Below are 15,808 nucleotides of genomic sequence, written 5' to 3'. Positions count from 1 at the left end.
TTCCAGAGTGCGAGTCCAGCCACTCCATCTCGACTTTTTCCAATCATCAACCCGCTTCCCATGTGGGCGAGAGTCCGCTATCAGGTACCGAGCAGCTGGGAAGTTCGAGGACCGCGGTGGAAGAAAAACAAGCAACTGCAATTGCATATGATGATTTCTCGCTTTGCTCGGACTGGTATCCTTCCATTGATTCGGCTATAGCCCTGAGCGAGGCCGGAACCCAATACTCAGCATTTCCAAGCGACTTCGAACGAGAATTGGATAGACAAGAGCCACAAGATTCCGCATCCACTGTCCCTTCCCTTACCGACGGCCCAGTGGAGAACGTGCCGCACATCGCTTCCAGCCAGACGGGGCCACTACCTCCGAATGAAGTGGTAAGTGTTGGAGCAAAAACCTGAAGATATAGCATAGAGTAACCATTGCCGATAGGATGAATCGTACGTCAGATCTGAATCGCACAAGCAAGATCCCCCGACCGCCATACCAAGCACAGGCAAATCCGCCATACACCTAGCTTCTGAACGTGGCCAAAATGGTGTTCTCCGCCTGTTGCTGAAGCGCTTGCCAAATGCGAACCTCGGAGACGGATCTGGCCGCAGCGCACTTCACCTAGCCATCGAAAACAATCACGTAGATACCGTCAAGCTCCTCCTAGAGCAGAATTCACAGCCCGCAACTGGCATTGCGAGCATCTGCGTTGACGTGAACACACAAGATAAGGCAGGCCAGTCTCCACTACATGCCGCCGTAGCCTCTGGTAACCTTGCAATCTTAGACCTGCTCTTGCAGATTTCTGACATCCGAATCGATTTGTACAATCATGACGGGCACACCCCACTTCACCAAGCAATAACGCAAGGTTCCGACGACGTAGTAGAGATGTTGGTAGAGAAGGGCGCCGATTTGACATTGCCAATCCGCTCGTGAAGTTTGTGCTGGCTTCGCAACTTCAAATGTACTCTTTCAGAAGTCGGCGTCGATGATGGTGCCCGCAGTGGCATCGCGTACAAAATTAAGCGAGACGTTGAAGACTTCCTCGGCATGTGCTCCTTCAACCATGTCCATGTGCCCGCTCCCTTTCTGAACATGCAATCTCTTGGGTCCTGTCAAAGCTTCAAAGTGGCGTATTTGTACGTCTGGGGGGCACAATCGATCCGTTTCCGGGACTAAAAATAGTACTGGCGTGGAGCCTAGATGCTTCCACATTGGCCACGGGTTCCACATGACAAGTTTGTGATACGATTGGATGGTGGTTTTATTTTGGTGGTTGGGCGCGACTTGGATCCCCCTCCTCACCATCTCTGCGGCGTATTCTCGCTCGTAGCCAAAGTCCAGGCCGGCTGGATTGATGCCGGACACGTTCAGCATGGGCACGTAAAATGGCGGATTTCCCATGATTTGCGAGGCGCGGTCCTGGATGCACTTTTGTAGCACTTTTGCCATCATGTTCTTGTCGTAATGATACTCTGCTACCGGGCATGCTGCAATGACCCATTTTGCGCGTTTGTCAAAAGAAGCGGTACACAGCGCTACGCTTGCCGCCAGCGATATCCCCCAGAGACCGATTTGGTTTGCGTTCACATTTGGAAGCTTACTCAGATATGTAATTGCATCGGAGTAGTCCTGAATCTGTGGGGAAGGGTCGATGTCGTTGCGGGGCTGACCATCGCTTTCCCCAACCGTGCGCGGATCGTAAACGAGGGCTGTAATCCCATTATCCATAAACGTTTTCGCAACGCTGGGCAGGCCGGCCATTTCCTTGACGCAGTTGAACTGGGGAGCTGTTAGACATTCAATCGAGACGTGGATAGAGAGTTGCTTTCTGGACCCTCACCCCAGGACACATGACTACACCCGGTCCGCGGACCCCAGAATGATAAACATGTCCGCGCAGCGTGAGACCATCAATCGTCTTGAACTCGACATGTTCAATGCTGCCCATGGTGTAGAACGAGCGAGCTTCTTCCACAACGCAATTGCCACAGCTTGGGGCGTCAGCACGTTGGCGGTGGACCGTAAGCCAGGGATGACGAGGAAGGTGTAGGTGTGCGACCCTGCAGGTGAAGTAAAGCTTACGGCATGCAGTCGCTTACCATGCATCGCATCGTCACATCGCATTACCTCACTCAGTCACGTGCCTGCGGGAGCTAGCGCCTCACATAAGCGATCTCGCGTTAGCTTACCGCGAAACTTCCCTGCAGCCAAAGCCACCCTCCACCTCTACACCACCGCCATAATGTCACTCAAAACAATCTGGCAGCAATTCTTCCCATCCGCGCCACCCACCTTCACCGAGGCGGACCTCGCGCCCGGCAGCCAAGCGGGCAAAGTCTTCATCGTAACGGGCGCCAATTCGGGCATCGGGAAAGAGCTCGCCAAATTCCTCTACCCCACCGGCGCGACCATCTACCTCGCCGGCCGGTCCGAGGAACGTATCGCCAAGGCCATTGCCGAGATCGAGGCCACCGCACCCGCCACAAACACCAAGGGAACTCTCAAATCGCTCCATGGACTCGACTTCAGCGATCTGCGCACCGTCAAGCCAGCCGTCGAGGCCTTCGCAGCCCAGGAGAAGACGCTGCACGTGATATGGAACAACGCCGCCATGGGCTGCGTGCCGGGGTCGTCGACGCCACAGGGCCTTGAAGCGCACATGGGCGCCAACGCAGTCGGACCATTTCTATTCACCAGCTTACTTCTGCCGTTTCTGCGCGCTGGCGCAAAGAGCGCCGGCCGCGCGTCGCGCGTCGTCTGGACCGGGTCTGTCCAGATCGAGATGAACGCGCCGCCGGGCGGGATCGACTTTCCGCGCCTCAATGGCGGCAAGACCGTCACGCAGTATGTGGATTACGCGGCGTCGAAGTGCGGGAACCTCTTCCTTGCGCATGAAGCCGCGGCGAGGTGGGGCGGGGAGGACATTATCAGCGTGTGCCAGAATCCAGGGAACTTGTACACGGCCATCTATGCAGGCGAACACTGGCTGTTCGTGCTTTTCTTGCGGAAATTCGTGCTCTACGACGCCAAATACGGCGCCTACACGATGATGTTTGCGGGCTTCTCGGACAGGATCACGGCGGCGCAGAATGGGTGCTACATCTGGCCGTTTGGCGTCATCAAGCCTAATTCGCGGGAGGATGTGTACAAGGCGATCGGCGAGGGGAAGGCGGCGCAGTTCTGGGAGTGGTGCGAGGAGAAAGTGAAGCCGTTCATGTAATTCTAGCTAGTGTACTGTACAATACAACTACCATCTTATCATCTTAAGTACCTTACTTCTGCCCACGGCTTTGGAACCCCCGCTTCAAAATGACCTGGCACAAAGACGCCAGCGTTTTCGCACCCATGATATCCAATGTCGCGACCTCCACCCCTAAATCCACCGACGTCCAGTTCTTGAACTCGACGGCGACTAGCGAGTCGATGCCGTAGCTGGCAATCGGCCGCACGGGGTCCATCTCCTCCGCCATCCCGAGACTCTTCATGAATTGCTTGTTCGCCAACACAATCAGAGTACTCAGAAGCTCAGGCTGATCCCCATCCCCATCCTGCGCTTTCCACGCCTCACGCAGGATCTGAACGGCCGACTGTGCCTCCCCGCCGCTCGAAGAACCCCGCTGCGCCCCCAACCCGCTCGCATGCCGCAGAGCGCTAAACCGCGGATCGCGCTGCGCAGGCGACTGCTCCGGCAACGGCACCGGCATTCCCGCGATCAGATGCGACGAGCTAGAAGGGTTGAGCGCCGGGCGCTTCTGCTGGAGGATGGAGAAGTACAGGATCTGCGCCAGCAGCGTCTCGTTGATGGCGTGCCAGCCCTGGCTGCGCAGGCGCTTGTCCAGCGCCGCTTTGCCGTCGACGTAGCCCACGTCTTCGATGAGACCGAGGTCGACGGCGCACGCGGCCAGGTTCAGGGCGCGGCGGTGGTGCGCGAAGCTGTCGAGGAAGGCGTTGGCGGCCGCGTAGTTGCTTTGGCCTTTTTGGCCGACGATGCCGCATAGGCTGGAGAGCAGCGTGAAGAAATCTAGTGTGTTACCCAGGCGCAGCGCGACGCGGTGCAGGTTCCATGTGCCTTGGACTTTTGGCGCGATGGCGGCGTGGAATTCGGTGTGGGTCATTGAGCTATAGAGTTTATCCTGCGAGACCGTTAGTTTAGCTTCATAGAGAGATTAGCTGAACACTTACTCGAAGGACCATTGCTCCCTGCACAACTCCGAAGATTGGCGCTGAGGCTTCTGTAAAGGCTCGCTCTACGTCTGCTTCACTAGTGACATCACCCTTTACCAGATCTACGCGACAGCCCAGCGATGTAATCTTGGATATGATGGATCGTGATTTTTCATCATCGTATCCCGAGCGTGACAGTATTACGAGTGTTTTGGTCCCTTCTTGGGCGAGATATACTGCCAAGCTCCCACAAAGACCTTTCAAACCCCCCACAATGAGATAGGAGGCATCGAGGCGAAGTGAGAGACGAGGTGCCGCTGCCCGGATCTGCCTAGTGGTCAACAGATGAATTGAAATTTAAGACGAGTTGCTTACCGGAACAATTGGGCCTTGCTGGTCGTGCGTTCTCGAGATGACGATTTTGCCAATGGATTCCCCAGTGCCCAAATGGCGGAACGCAGCCTGCGCGTCTGCGAAACCGTAGACCTTGCTGATTTCAGGCTGAATATGGCCTTCTTTCAGCAAGCCAAAAACGTCTTTGAGAAGTCTGAAAACGAGTCAGAAACGTAATAGAATGCAATCATATACCATGTGACTTGCCTGAATTTCAACGCCGGCGTGATAGAATCGTGAGACATGTCCACGCCGCAAAATCTCGCATTCCGATTGAACGGCGCCATACTCAAACACTCCCCATCTAAGATATCCCTTTTACCCAACTCTATAAATGTGCCTGCTGTCGCAATGCAGCCCCAGCTTGCGTGTAGAAGCTCACCCGTCAACGAATTCAGCACAACATCTACACCTTTGCCCGCCGTGACATCTTTCAAGCGCACAGCAAAGTCTGCAGATCGAGACGAAAATATGTGCTCGTCAGGAATCGCATACTTCTCGACCAAATGCTTCCTCTTCGCATCCGCGCCAACAGTAGCAAAGATAGTCGCCCCAAGGTGCTTGCAAATCTGCACAGCAGCCAAACCCAGCCCACCAGCTGCCGAATGAATCAGGACCGACATTTCTGCCTTCACGTGTGCCACATCAACCAACGCATAGAACGCAGTCGAGTACACTGTGTTCAACGTCGACGCCACTTCGAACGACACCCCGTCCGGAATCGGGAACACCTCGCCGTCGATATCGCAGCGCACGCGATTCGCAAGACTGCCTTTCGTGCTCGCCAAGACGCGCTGGCCGACCCGGTACTGCGTACAATTCGGCGGAGCCTGGCGGATTACCCCGGCACCGTCCAGTCCGAGCAGGTATTCGTTGCCGGGTATGTAGCCCATGCTGATGGCGATGTCCTTGAAGTTCAACGAGACAGCGTGGATCTCAACGTCGATTTGCGTGGCCGGGATGGCATCGTCGTCAGGCACTTCTGCATAGACGAGCGAATCGAGCGCGCCAGGCCGGTAGCTCTGCAGCCGGACGCGATGCTGCTGCTGGAAGAGCTGGAGGGGCAGCGATTCTGCGCCGGCGGCGTTGGCGCGCTGTTGGCGGTTGAGCGGGGCGTCTGGGATGATTCGTCCGATATACACCATCCCGCCGCGTTCGATGAACTCGCAGTCCGTCCCGGTTGTGGTGGTGGCGGTCTGCACGGCTTGGATGGCCTGGCTGATCGCTCCCACTGTGGCGTCGCCGCGTGGCGAGGCTACGTCCAGTGTCATGATCATGGCGGTTGGGTCTTCGCTGCAGATGGATCGGGCCAATCCGTATATGAGGCTGCGGTCGGGGTGCGCGACGTCCATGACTGATCTCAGCGTTGTCCATAGGACCCGGCATTTGCTGGACAGTACTGTCTTCAGGGCCGACCAGGCTTGTTGGGAGACATTGGTCAAGACAGGACTCCACAATTCGTCCAGAACCATCACCGTGCTACCAGGCTCAATACCTGCCAGGGGCAGATGGTAGTGGGTGATGTCCCAACCTCGTGACGATAACGCGCAGCTAATCTCTGCAGTTTCGTTCTCGCTAGAGTTGAAATGAAGGATCCCGATTTTGTTAGTGTCGGCTTTGAGCGTGCATGCTTGCGGGCGAGACGATCCAAGGTAGCACGATGCGTATGGGAGATGAATAGCATTGTCAAACCTGGCTTCCTGTAATGACTCGATGAACGACTGCGTGGCTTCAGTTTGTGTTGGATGAGGTCTGGCGCTTTGATTTGTATCTTCAACGACTACAAGGTATCCTGATTCTAATAGGAATTGACGTGCTTTGACAATCCATTGAGGCTCTACTACCGCAAGCGTGGGTACTTTGACTATTACAACGTCAAAAGGCTCGGGGTTTTCGACTTTCGCCACGTCCGGCGCCCGCTGCATTGTGAGATTTTTCAGATGCCCGTAGGTCCGCGTAACCTCGCTCAATGCCGAGTGTGAGGGAACCACAAGGGTCGTATAGCAACATGTAGTTCTATCGAAAGATTCCGTGTTGCAGCCATCGATCCACACACTGCAAGGTTGAACGCCGTCAAAGTTCACCTCGAGAACACGCATATCCGGCTTTTTGAATGCCATGAGGTCGAGAACCTCATTTAAGGCGGCGGTCGAAGTTGTCTTGGTGCCCGCGGTCTTCTCTTCACACTCAAGCAGCTGACGCCATTGGGTTTCTGTGAGCTTTGTGACATCGGGCCTCCATATACTACGATTATAGACGTGATTATCGCTGGCCGTCTTGTCCATTTCCAGGCTCCGATATTTTAGGCCCGTCAGACGGACTAACTCCTGATGCGTCGCATGATCATACGCAGACACATCCGACGCGTAGGTCTTTGGATCATCGACTCTCCCAACTCCGGCGAATCGCGACGTAGCTATCGACATAGCGAGAGTAAGAGGCGTGGATTGCGCTGCTATAATCAACTCACTAATGGAGCTCGGGACAAGACGAATGTCTACCGATGATCTCGAGCCTTTCCAAATCGAAGCCGCCACAGACTGAAAGCAGACGTCGATACTGGTTGGGTGAAGTGCATATGCTGACTCTTTACTCGATGACTGGGACGCTTCAAAAGACAGCAAGGAACGACTGCGATGCGAACCAGCCACTGACTCGACTTGAAGCTGTCTCTGGAAACTTGGACCAAAGCTGTATCCAATGTTGCGCATTGTCTTGTACCAGACAGAACCGGGTTCGGGAAACTCAAGGGGAAGCATGTCTTTCTCGCCGGCCTTGGCAGCGATAGCTTCCTGAACTTGAATAAGTCCCTGGCAATGGTCGGTCACGAGGTCGACCATCTGGGTCGAGATCTTGAAATCATACCATATCTGCTTTGCGCTTGTCGAGCGCGATGTGAGAGTGGTAATAACGCGCGTCTCCGTACCGTCTTCTAGTAACATAGCTCTCAAGAAGCGAGTGTCTCGAAGAATATATGTCATTTGGTTGATTCTGACATCTTTGGGGATTCGCTGTGTGGCCTTTTCTGTCTGGAAAGCCGCTTCGATTGCCATTGCGATATATCCAGCACCCGGAAACACGATGCTCTCGCCAAGCTTATGGTCTGGAATCCACGCCAAGTCTTGCACCCGAAGGAGCTTCGACCAGATTGGATGTTGCCATGGGGTCCCAAGAATCTTCGTGCCGAGAATATCATGGTGTGGGTACTTTCGATAGCGCCATTCCTTGCTTGAATTCCCTTCATGCCAGTACTTGACCGAATGGTTCCAGCGATAGTTTGGCAGGTCTACAATCACGGCTAGAGGGCTTTCGTTGAAGTCTTGATTGAATCGTGCCAGATTGATAGCGTTGCCTCTGATGAATAATTGACCGGCTAGATCGCAGAAGGCGCGTAGTGCATCAGGACCCCTCTTCCATGCGGGCATATAGGGAATATTCGAATTTAGATGTTGTTTTATCTGATTGATCGGGCCCGAAAGCGCGTTACTTGGACCAATCTCAATCAACATTTCGGGAGCATCGTTGGCTTGGAGAATACGTTGGACAGCATAATCAAAAAGTACTGGAGACCTCATATTCGCCTCCCAATACGAAGCATTGCAAACGTCTGGGTTGATGGAGCCAGTGACGGTGGAATACATATTGGCTTCTGCGACTGAGTCGACCTTCCAGTCGCAGTTGTGCTCTAGATGGCTGCGGTAGTTCGAAGCGACGTCTGCCATGTACTCTGAGTGATACGCCGCGTCGACTAAGAGTAACCTCGCAAAGTGTCCTTGACTTTTTATTCGCGTTTCTAGTTCGACTAGCTCTGCGCGATCGCCTGCTAGGGTGATGCTCTTCGGGCTGTTTACGCATGCAATTTGAACATTGGCCGTCGTTCCGAGGCATGCTCGAGCCTCTTTCTCGCTCAAACCTACGGCCATCATACCAACTGGACTCTTGTAAGTTGCGCTGGAGGTCGCCTTTCCGCGGTAGAATGCAATTTTGATGGCCAGTTCCGGCGTTAAGCATCCAGCCGCAACGGCCGCAGCAATCTCTCCAGAGGAATGCCCAACCACCGTTTGATATCCGAGTCCGCAGTCCGCGAGTACCGCAAGTAGTGCCAGTTGAAGAGCTGTGACGAGCGTTTGGGACAGTTCTGGGTTCATGTACTGCTCCCTGGTACGTGGTAGTGTAAGTTCCTCGATGAGCGACCATTTCGGGCTATCTGGTAGGCCAGTCAGGACCGAAGAAAGATGTAGTATGTGAGCCTTTGCCTGCGGGAAGTTCGCAACCAAATCTCTTCCCATCTGAGGCCACTGCGCGCCTTGTCCTGTAAAGACAAGGCCAATTCGGGGAGCAGATGTTGATTTGCCCAGTGTTGGTTGGTCTTGGGAGATATCCGAGCCATCAGCGACCAGGTAGCCTCGGTGGAAGTGATGTGTTCGTTTTTCAGATAATGTGTATGCGAGATCTCGCATTGAGATTCGAACAGCCGGATTAGCGATATGCCGCTGCAGCGCTTCGATGTTATCCTGAAGAGCTTGTGTATCGTTACCAGACAATGATAGCACGTAGGGACGATCGATCGTGGGCTCGTCAGCGAATAGGTCTTCATCGTCAGGATAGGAGGAGATATGGCTGCTCTTTCCTTGAGCGGAATCAACAACAGCATGCGCGTTTGCTCCACCGTATCCGAAAGAGTTTATCGATGCTCGGCGAAGGGAAGGCGGCTCTTCCCATCGGCTCGCGGTCCTAGAAGTCCAGAGCTTGACGCGTTTGAAGTCTATGTTGGAATTTGGCGTCACAAAGGTTGGGTTGCCGGGGATGACGCCATGTTCCAGAGCGAGTACGACCTTGAGCAGGCCCGATATGCCTGCAGCCGGCTCAGAGTGGCCGATGTTGCTCTTCAGGGATCCTATCCGCAATGGCGTGTCGTCAAAAATGGCTTCCGTAAAGACCGAAGAAATGCCGTTCACCTCGATTACGTCTCCCGCCTTGGTACCAGTGCCGTGGCACTCGATATAGTTGGTAGCGGCTAGATTCGTAATGCCTGCATTTGCATATGCTTGGCGAATCGTAGCTGCTTGTGCGGCGGAATTAGGACTCGCGATGCCCGCAGTCCATCCATCACTGCCGGTAGCAGAACCTCTGAGAATAGCTCGGACGGGGTCGCCGTCTCGTATAGCGTCGTCTAATCTCTTCAAAAACACCATGTTCACGGCTTCTGCCTTGATATAACCGTCTGCTTTCTCATCAAACGTATGGCATAAACCGGAGAGGGAGGAAGTCCCACTGGCGCTCAAGTTATCCATGACATGCTCAGGGCTAAGATAGATATTAGACCCCGCGACAATCGCACCGCTAATCTCTCCGGTTTGTAGGTATCTGTTCGCAACATCGAGTCCGAACAAGCTCCCAGAGCAAGCAGTATCGATAGTCATGCTTGGCCCTTTGATGTTGAGGAAGTGGCTTAGTCGATTGCTTAGCATAGCACGCCCTGTACCAAGTGTGGTCATGTTCGCTCGCTCTTCCGGATTACGGGCCTGCATATCGGCATAGTCGCATGCATATGAGCCTACAAAACATCCAATGGGCTGCCCGTTGATTGCGTCCAAGGTAACACCAGCATTTTCCAGGCCTTCGTAGACTACTTCGAGGAGTTGGCGTTGCTGGGGATCCATAGCCGTGGCCTCGGATTTGGTTAATCTGAAAAAGGATACGTCGATGTCTCGTGGATCTGCATCAATGAACATGCCCCCCGGGCTGATCATCGTATGCGGCTTTTTGGAACCGTCATGATGCGTGGAAAATTCAAAGCGGCTGCCAGGTGGAGTTCGAGGGGCGATTTCCCCGCGCATGAGGAAGTCCCATAACGCATTGGGGCTGTTGCATGAGCCTGGGAGCCGGCATGCCAGACCGACGATGGCTATTGGCTCTTGCTCGTATCTCACGGGCGGCATGGTGAAATAGAGATGCTGTGCAGAGAGCTGGCCTTGAACACGCCGCAATTTGATTTGGTTGGACTCGTGATGAAACTCAAAGACGGCGGCTAAATTCCGCCCGCAGCAAATTTGGAGACATGGCCACCGGGCGTAGTGTTCGGAGGCTTCACGTAAGAAACGGGCATGCCCGCGCGGACTTGACCGATTCTTACGGCATCCGCTGCCTGCATGGTTTAGCGACCATAATCCCAGCGATTCTTACGGAAAACCTTACTGTCCGATCTGCACCCGGGTACCTCAACCACTGTGGCTTGATTATTCCAATCCTTCTGTTTTCCTCTAATCCCACGCAACGATGGCTTTTCGCGCAACATTAGCTTTCTTATTCATCTTGGCCGCGTTCGCCCAGATGAAGCCTTCCACCTCACCGCAATGTCGATGCATACCTCAAGACCCCTGCTGGCCATCCACAGCAGACTGGGATCGTCTGAATGACACACTCAGTGGTAGACTGATAGCGACTGTCCCACTAGCGCATGTATGCCACGATCCGCAGTACAACCAGACTGCCTGCGACGCCTTGAAAAAAGGTTGGCCATACATTCAAACCCAGTATGTCGTTTCTCCTGTTTTTGCCGAATGTTAGAGCTGATGCAGCACGAAGCGCTTCATCGCCTTCTTCTTTCGTCAGCCCTCTCGCGCAGAACCAGAGTTGCGACCCCTTCACCAGCGCACTGTCAAAATGTCAACTTGGAAATGAACCCATTTACGCGGTTAACGTGTCATCGCCAGATCACATCGCAGAGACGTTGAAGTTTGCGCACCTTAACAACATTCGCGTTATAGTTAAAAACACAGGCCACGATCTGCTCGGGAAGAGTAGCGGTTCGGGATCTTTGTCTATTTGGGTCCACTCGCTCAAAGAAATCTCTATTACCAAAACCTACTCTGGAGCAAACGCTTTCTTGAACTATAGTGGCCCTGCCGCCCGACTCGGTGCTGGGGTGATGGTGTACGAGGCTCTCGAAGCATCTTCAAAAGAAGGCCTGAGAGTCTTGGGTGGAACTTGTCCGACGGTCGCTTCTGCCGGAGGCTATACCACCGGCGGAGGCCACTCTATCTTGAGCTCCAAATATGGGCTTAGCGCTGATAACGTCCTTGAATGGGAGGTAGTCACTGCGAATGGAGAGCATATCATCGCCACCCCGTCATCGAATGCCGATCTCTACTGGGCTTTGAGTGGAGGAGGGGCTGGCGTGTTTGCAGTAGTCGTTAGCATGACTGTGAAGGCGTTTCCCGAAGGCGTCATGTCTGCTGCTAGCCTGTCATTCAACATCAGCTCCTCTCCAAGCGAAGATATCTTTTGGTCCGCGGTTGAAGATTTCCACCAATTATTGCCACAGGTACTGGAGGATGATGTCTCGGCCGGTTACGTCATTGTTGGTGGCTCATTCTCGCTGCGGCCTTTGACTGCGCCCGATAAAACGAAAGAGTACGTGACAAACCTCGTCTCGCCGTATATTTCAAAGCTGGAGCAATTGGAAATACCTTATACATTGGACGTGACAAGTTTTCCGAGTTACTACGACATGTACGTGACATTCTTCGGTCCGCTTCCTTATGGTGCCGACTCGTACCCCCAATCCGAGGTCCAGACATCGAGGTTAATTCCGCAGTCGACTTTGACAAACCAGACATCGGAGTTAATCGAGGCGCACCGCCAGATTGCTGCTCTGGAAAACGGCTCGCTTTGGATCGTCGGCAATGCGTTTCAGATACCTCACGTTCCATCCGCCGCACCTTCCAACTCAGTGCTACCCGCCTGGAGAGACACGGTTGTACACCAAATGATCGTCGGCCTGTGGAACTGGACTTCGACTTGGGACGAGAATTTAGGCAAAGAGAGAGCTATGCAGGATGCAGTCCTTCCTTTGCTGTCAGCATTCAGCTCGGCAACATATTTGAACGAAGGGGATCCAAACCAAAAAGATTGGAAGGAGGCATTCTATGGCGCTAACTTTGAAAGATTAGAGAAGATCAAGAGCGTATGGGATCCGGCTGATGTTCTATATGCACAAACCGGGATTGGCAGCGAAAAGTTCAGATCAGACGACGCAGGAAGACTCTGCTACAAGTAGCAAAATGGCAAGGCTGGTTTTTGTTTACCTTTCCGTAGAATTAATAACTCAGATTTCACTACTTCCAGGTCAATGAAAAGGCAAATTCACAGTGATGAGAATATGGATGTGAGTGATGGAGATGATCTGGGAGGTTGTGGAGGGCATCTCAGGCGCGGAACGGAAATACTACACGCCAAGGTCCTACACCCGTTGCGATCTAGCGCAATTCTATTACTCCACCCCTCCCGATATTGCATGCCTTCTCCATTCTCGACCACTATCCCGTTTCCATTGCATACAGTTCATATCCTCGATTTTGCATCACAACTGCACTGATAAATATATCTTCGGCATGTCTCCCCTTTACAGAAGCTCAACGGTCATGATCAAAGCGCCGCATATTAAATGACTTCTTCCTCCAGAACCGAACCCAGATTTTTCTTCCGGCCTCATCAGTTATGGCACTCTAACTTCATTTTCTGAGCTGGATGAGTGCAAGATGAACAACAATGCGGATTAGGATGGCTTGATAGGTAGAAATTGACATGTTGCGAAAGAAGGGGCCTTGCGCGCGATAATTGCACGTGACGCTCCTTCGCCGCAACGGGGAACTTCCCGTCGGGCAACGCCTGAGAATGGCCACTTTATCGGCTCAGCGCCCTTCCTTAAACTCTACTTCGCTAATCGCCCATAGCGCAGTTCAGCAAAGTCGCTCCGCGTTTAAGCCCGCAATCTACCTCTTGCGCTTCTTGCCTGCTCTATTCGCAGCTACTCACGGGTTGCATTCTTGTAGCTACCAGGTGAATATCACAGGGCTTATTCTATCCTTGGATTGGGATCGGCGGATAGGTCTTTATGCAAATTATAGCGTTCCTCCTAATCGACTTAGTCTCTCCAGAGCCTCCATTTCTACACTGACCTTGACGCTGTTATCTGTCTCACGCTTAATAGTGATAGCTAAACCGGGTTATTAGCTATACTGTGCTTCTTTGCGCTGGGTAAATCTTAAAATATAGAACGCTCCCTGTAAGCGAGCTCTACAAACGGAAGCTTTCCGAGAGCCCCAGAGTCACATCAACACACGGAAAGGCCTCCGGAGCTAGAGGCTCTGCTTCGCACAAGCATGTGCTAAGCAGAAGCCCCTACATAAACACGCTGGGCCCCGGGCCCCCCTTTGTTTTGGCATCTTTGCCTCTCTGTATATAGAGTCAAATGCATACTTGTTAACGGCCTCTTTCCGACCCCTTACACCCTGTGGATCTAACTATTAGGCCACCTTTATTATATTAAAACACCAAAAGATAACTCGTATATAACCACTATAGAACAGCTCCTCAACTAGGGGCTCGGCGCTGGGGGGTGAGTCGAGTTGCAGCTTGTGCTCAACACCAAGCTCAACGCCACCAATCTCTCTCGGGTGCTCAGTGGCCCGGAGGCCCCCTGCCCCCCCATATCTACGCATATATACTGCCCATACGACACCTTCAATTCTACAGAGTTCAACACCACTACGTGCAACCTGACTAATTGCTTATTGGGGCCAGGCAACCATTCACTTCCATCAGATTGGCATCGCGGCAATGATCGCCCTCCAGTACTTCTCGTCAATGCTGAATTCACAGGAGTCCCTGGAGTCTATTCGACGGGTTGTGAATAAATACAAGGCGTATAGTCCGAAGCTGAGAATGGCACACTCAGGGTTTCTAGCTACACGTCTGGCTGCGCTGCCTACGTGCCTAGCCAATTACAACTTCTACAGAGAAGCTTTCTCAACTGTACAGGGTCCACTCAGGTTGCAAATTGATGTGAACTCTGTTTGATTTGTGAAGCCGTATGGGCAGGCTATATACTACGTAGGAAGTGACTGTATGCAGAGGCAGAAACACTAGTAGGAGGCAGTAGTAGGCAGGGTAGGCCACCGTACCCCACCCCCTATCTGTAGAAGTTGTAACTGGATAGGCACGTAGGCAGCTACTATGCTAGCAACTCCGAGTAGTCCTTTTCAGCTGGCTTCTACTCAGCTGAGCCGGTAAAACCTAGGGGGTGTGCCCCCTTGCCTGCCTGTATATATTCTGCTCGTACGGCCTCACAATACAACAGAGTTCACGTCAATTTGCAACCTGAGTACCTTTTACAGAATGCTTCGGTGGTTCAAAAGTTTAGTCGTCTCCATTAGAATTTGGCTGACCGTTGAGAAAGAGGCTGGCCGCTCGCTGAAAAGAGGATGGTCGCTAAGAAAGAAGACAGATAGGAGATAAATAAAGAAGGCGGCAGGATAGTATTATCCTTAGTGTTTGATAATTGGTTAATATCAGAACCTTGAGCTAGCTTCTATGGCTATTCTACATGATTCATCGCGTTCTGTGACATTCAATAAGATGGCCTAGAAACGGACTATTTTATAAAATAGCCAAAGACTATGCAAGGCGGTGAGCGGTGCCGTTCCAGGTATTAGGGGCCCGGTTTGCGGCCAGGCTGAATTCAATCCCAAGCGCAATGGGGCCCAATAACGGTCACCCGACTTGGAGCCTAGTTTCGCTTTACTCTGCAGACAGTCACGTTCCTAAGACGGCACTCTCTTAAGACAGCATGTTCTTAAGACGGCACGTTCCTAAGACGGCATGTTCTTAAGACGGCATGTTCCTAAGACGGAATGCTCCTAAGACGTCTATAGTCCTAAGACAGCTATGGTCTTAAAACGGTAGCGTCTCAAGACGAAGACGTTCTCCAGACAGTTACGCTCTTAAGACAAGCCCGTCTTGAGACAGTTATATTCTTAAGATAGACATGCTCGCAAGACGGTGCCAAGACGGTGGCGTCCTTAGGACGATTAAGTTCTTGGGAAAGTTGTCTATGCTATTTGCCTTTGAACACTTACAAGACTGGCGATAAAGATATAAATTAATGCGCAGTTCTGAACGCTATCTATGATCCGTACCCTTGGGTTGGCTACACTCTTCTAGACGGAGTTTGGGCACTCCTGCGACTATTAACAACTTAATACCGCTTGCCTACATCCCTCCCCCTGTATACCCTCCTTATCTCTTTATACAGGTTCGGACTGTTTATTCCAGGTCTAGACTGTCTATCTTCTTATCTTCTTACTAGGAGGCCCCCTGAGGAGTACTTCTCAGGTTGTGAAGAAGCAGTTCTGTGTTGATTTGAAGAGGCATAAGGCCCGTATATATAGCCTATGAAAGGGGGGGGGGG

General features: G+C 52.6%; 4 protein-coding genes across 4 annotated transcripts; 2 read left to right on the top strand and 2 right to left on the bottom strand.

The window, feature by feature from the left end:
- Positions 1-966: 966 nt before the first annotated feature.
- Positions 967-1,945, bottom strand: BDZ99DRAFT_395810 (alpha/beta-hydrolase; the record flags this gene model as incomplete). The annotated part of the gene is made up of 2 exons (XM_033715965.1): positions 967-1,776; positions 1,838-1,945. The coding sequence occupies 2 exons, from the start codon at positions 1,943-1,945 to the stop codon at positions 967-969; spliced, it is 918 nt and encodes a 305-aa protein (XP_033572431.1).
- Positions 1,946-2,228: 283 nt separating this feature from the next.
- BDZ99DRAFT_466456 (NAD(P)-binding protein) lies at positions 2,229-3,258 on the top strand. The gene has a single exon (XM_033720774.1). It carries the CDS (start codon positions 2,240-2,242, stop codon positions 3,215-3,217), a length of 978 nt encoding a protein of 325 aa, XP_033572430.1. The 5' UTR covers positions 2,229-2,239; the 3' UTR covers positions 3,218-3,258.
- Positions 3,259-3,269: 11 nt separating this feature from the next.
- On the bottom strand, positions 3,270-10,496 carry BDZ99DRAFT_574393 (putative polyketide synthase; the record flags this gene model as incomplete). Its single annotated transcript, XM_033728370.1, has 4 exons — positions 3,270-4,130; positions 4,180-4,488; positions 4,537-4,708; positions 4,774-10,496. The coding sequence occupies 4 exons, from the start codon at positions 10,494-10,496 to the stop codon at positions 3,270-3,272; spliced, it is 7,065 nt and encodes a 2,354-aa protein (XP_033572429.1).
- A 391-nt stretch (positions 10,497-10,887) lies between these two features.
- BDZ99DRAFT_395842 (isoamyl alcohol oxidase) lies at positions 10,888-12,616 on the top strand (the record flags this gene model as incomplete). The annotated part of the gene is made up of 2 exons (XM_033715967.1): positions 10,888-11,090; positions 11,143-12,616. The coding sequence occupies 2 exons, from the start codon at positions 10,888-10,890 to the stop codon at positions 12,614-12,616; spliced, it is 1,677 nt and encodes a 558-aa protein (XP_033572428.1).
- Positions 12,617-15,808: the final 3,192 nt, after the last annotated feature.

Source organism: Mytilinidion resinicola (genome assembly GCF_010093595.1).
Source record: "Mytilinidion resinicola strain CBS 304.34 unplaced genomic scaffold BDZ99scaffold_18, whole genome shotgun sequence".
Taxonomy (NCBI): Eukaryota; Fungi; Ascomycota; class Dothideomycetes; order Mytilinidiales; family Mytilinidiaceae; genus Mytilinidion; species Mytilinidion resinicola.
Note: the sequence above shows the minus strand (reverse complement) of the source record. Positions and strands in the feature narration are given on the sequence as shown.

Bases quoted from the DNA above. Each gene is read 5' to 3' on its own strand.
- BDZ99DRAFT_466456 (XM_033720774.1), top strand. From the start codon at position 2,240: ATGTCACTCAAAACAATCTGGCAGCAATTCTTCCCATCCGCGCCACCC.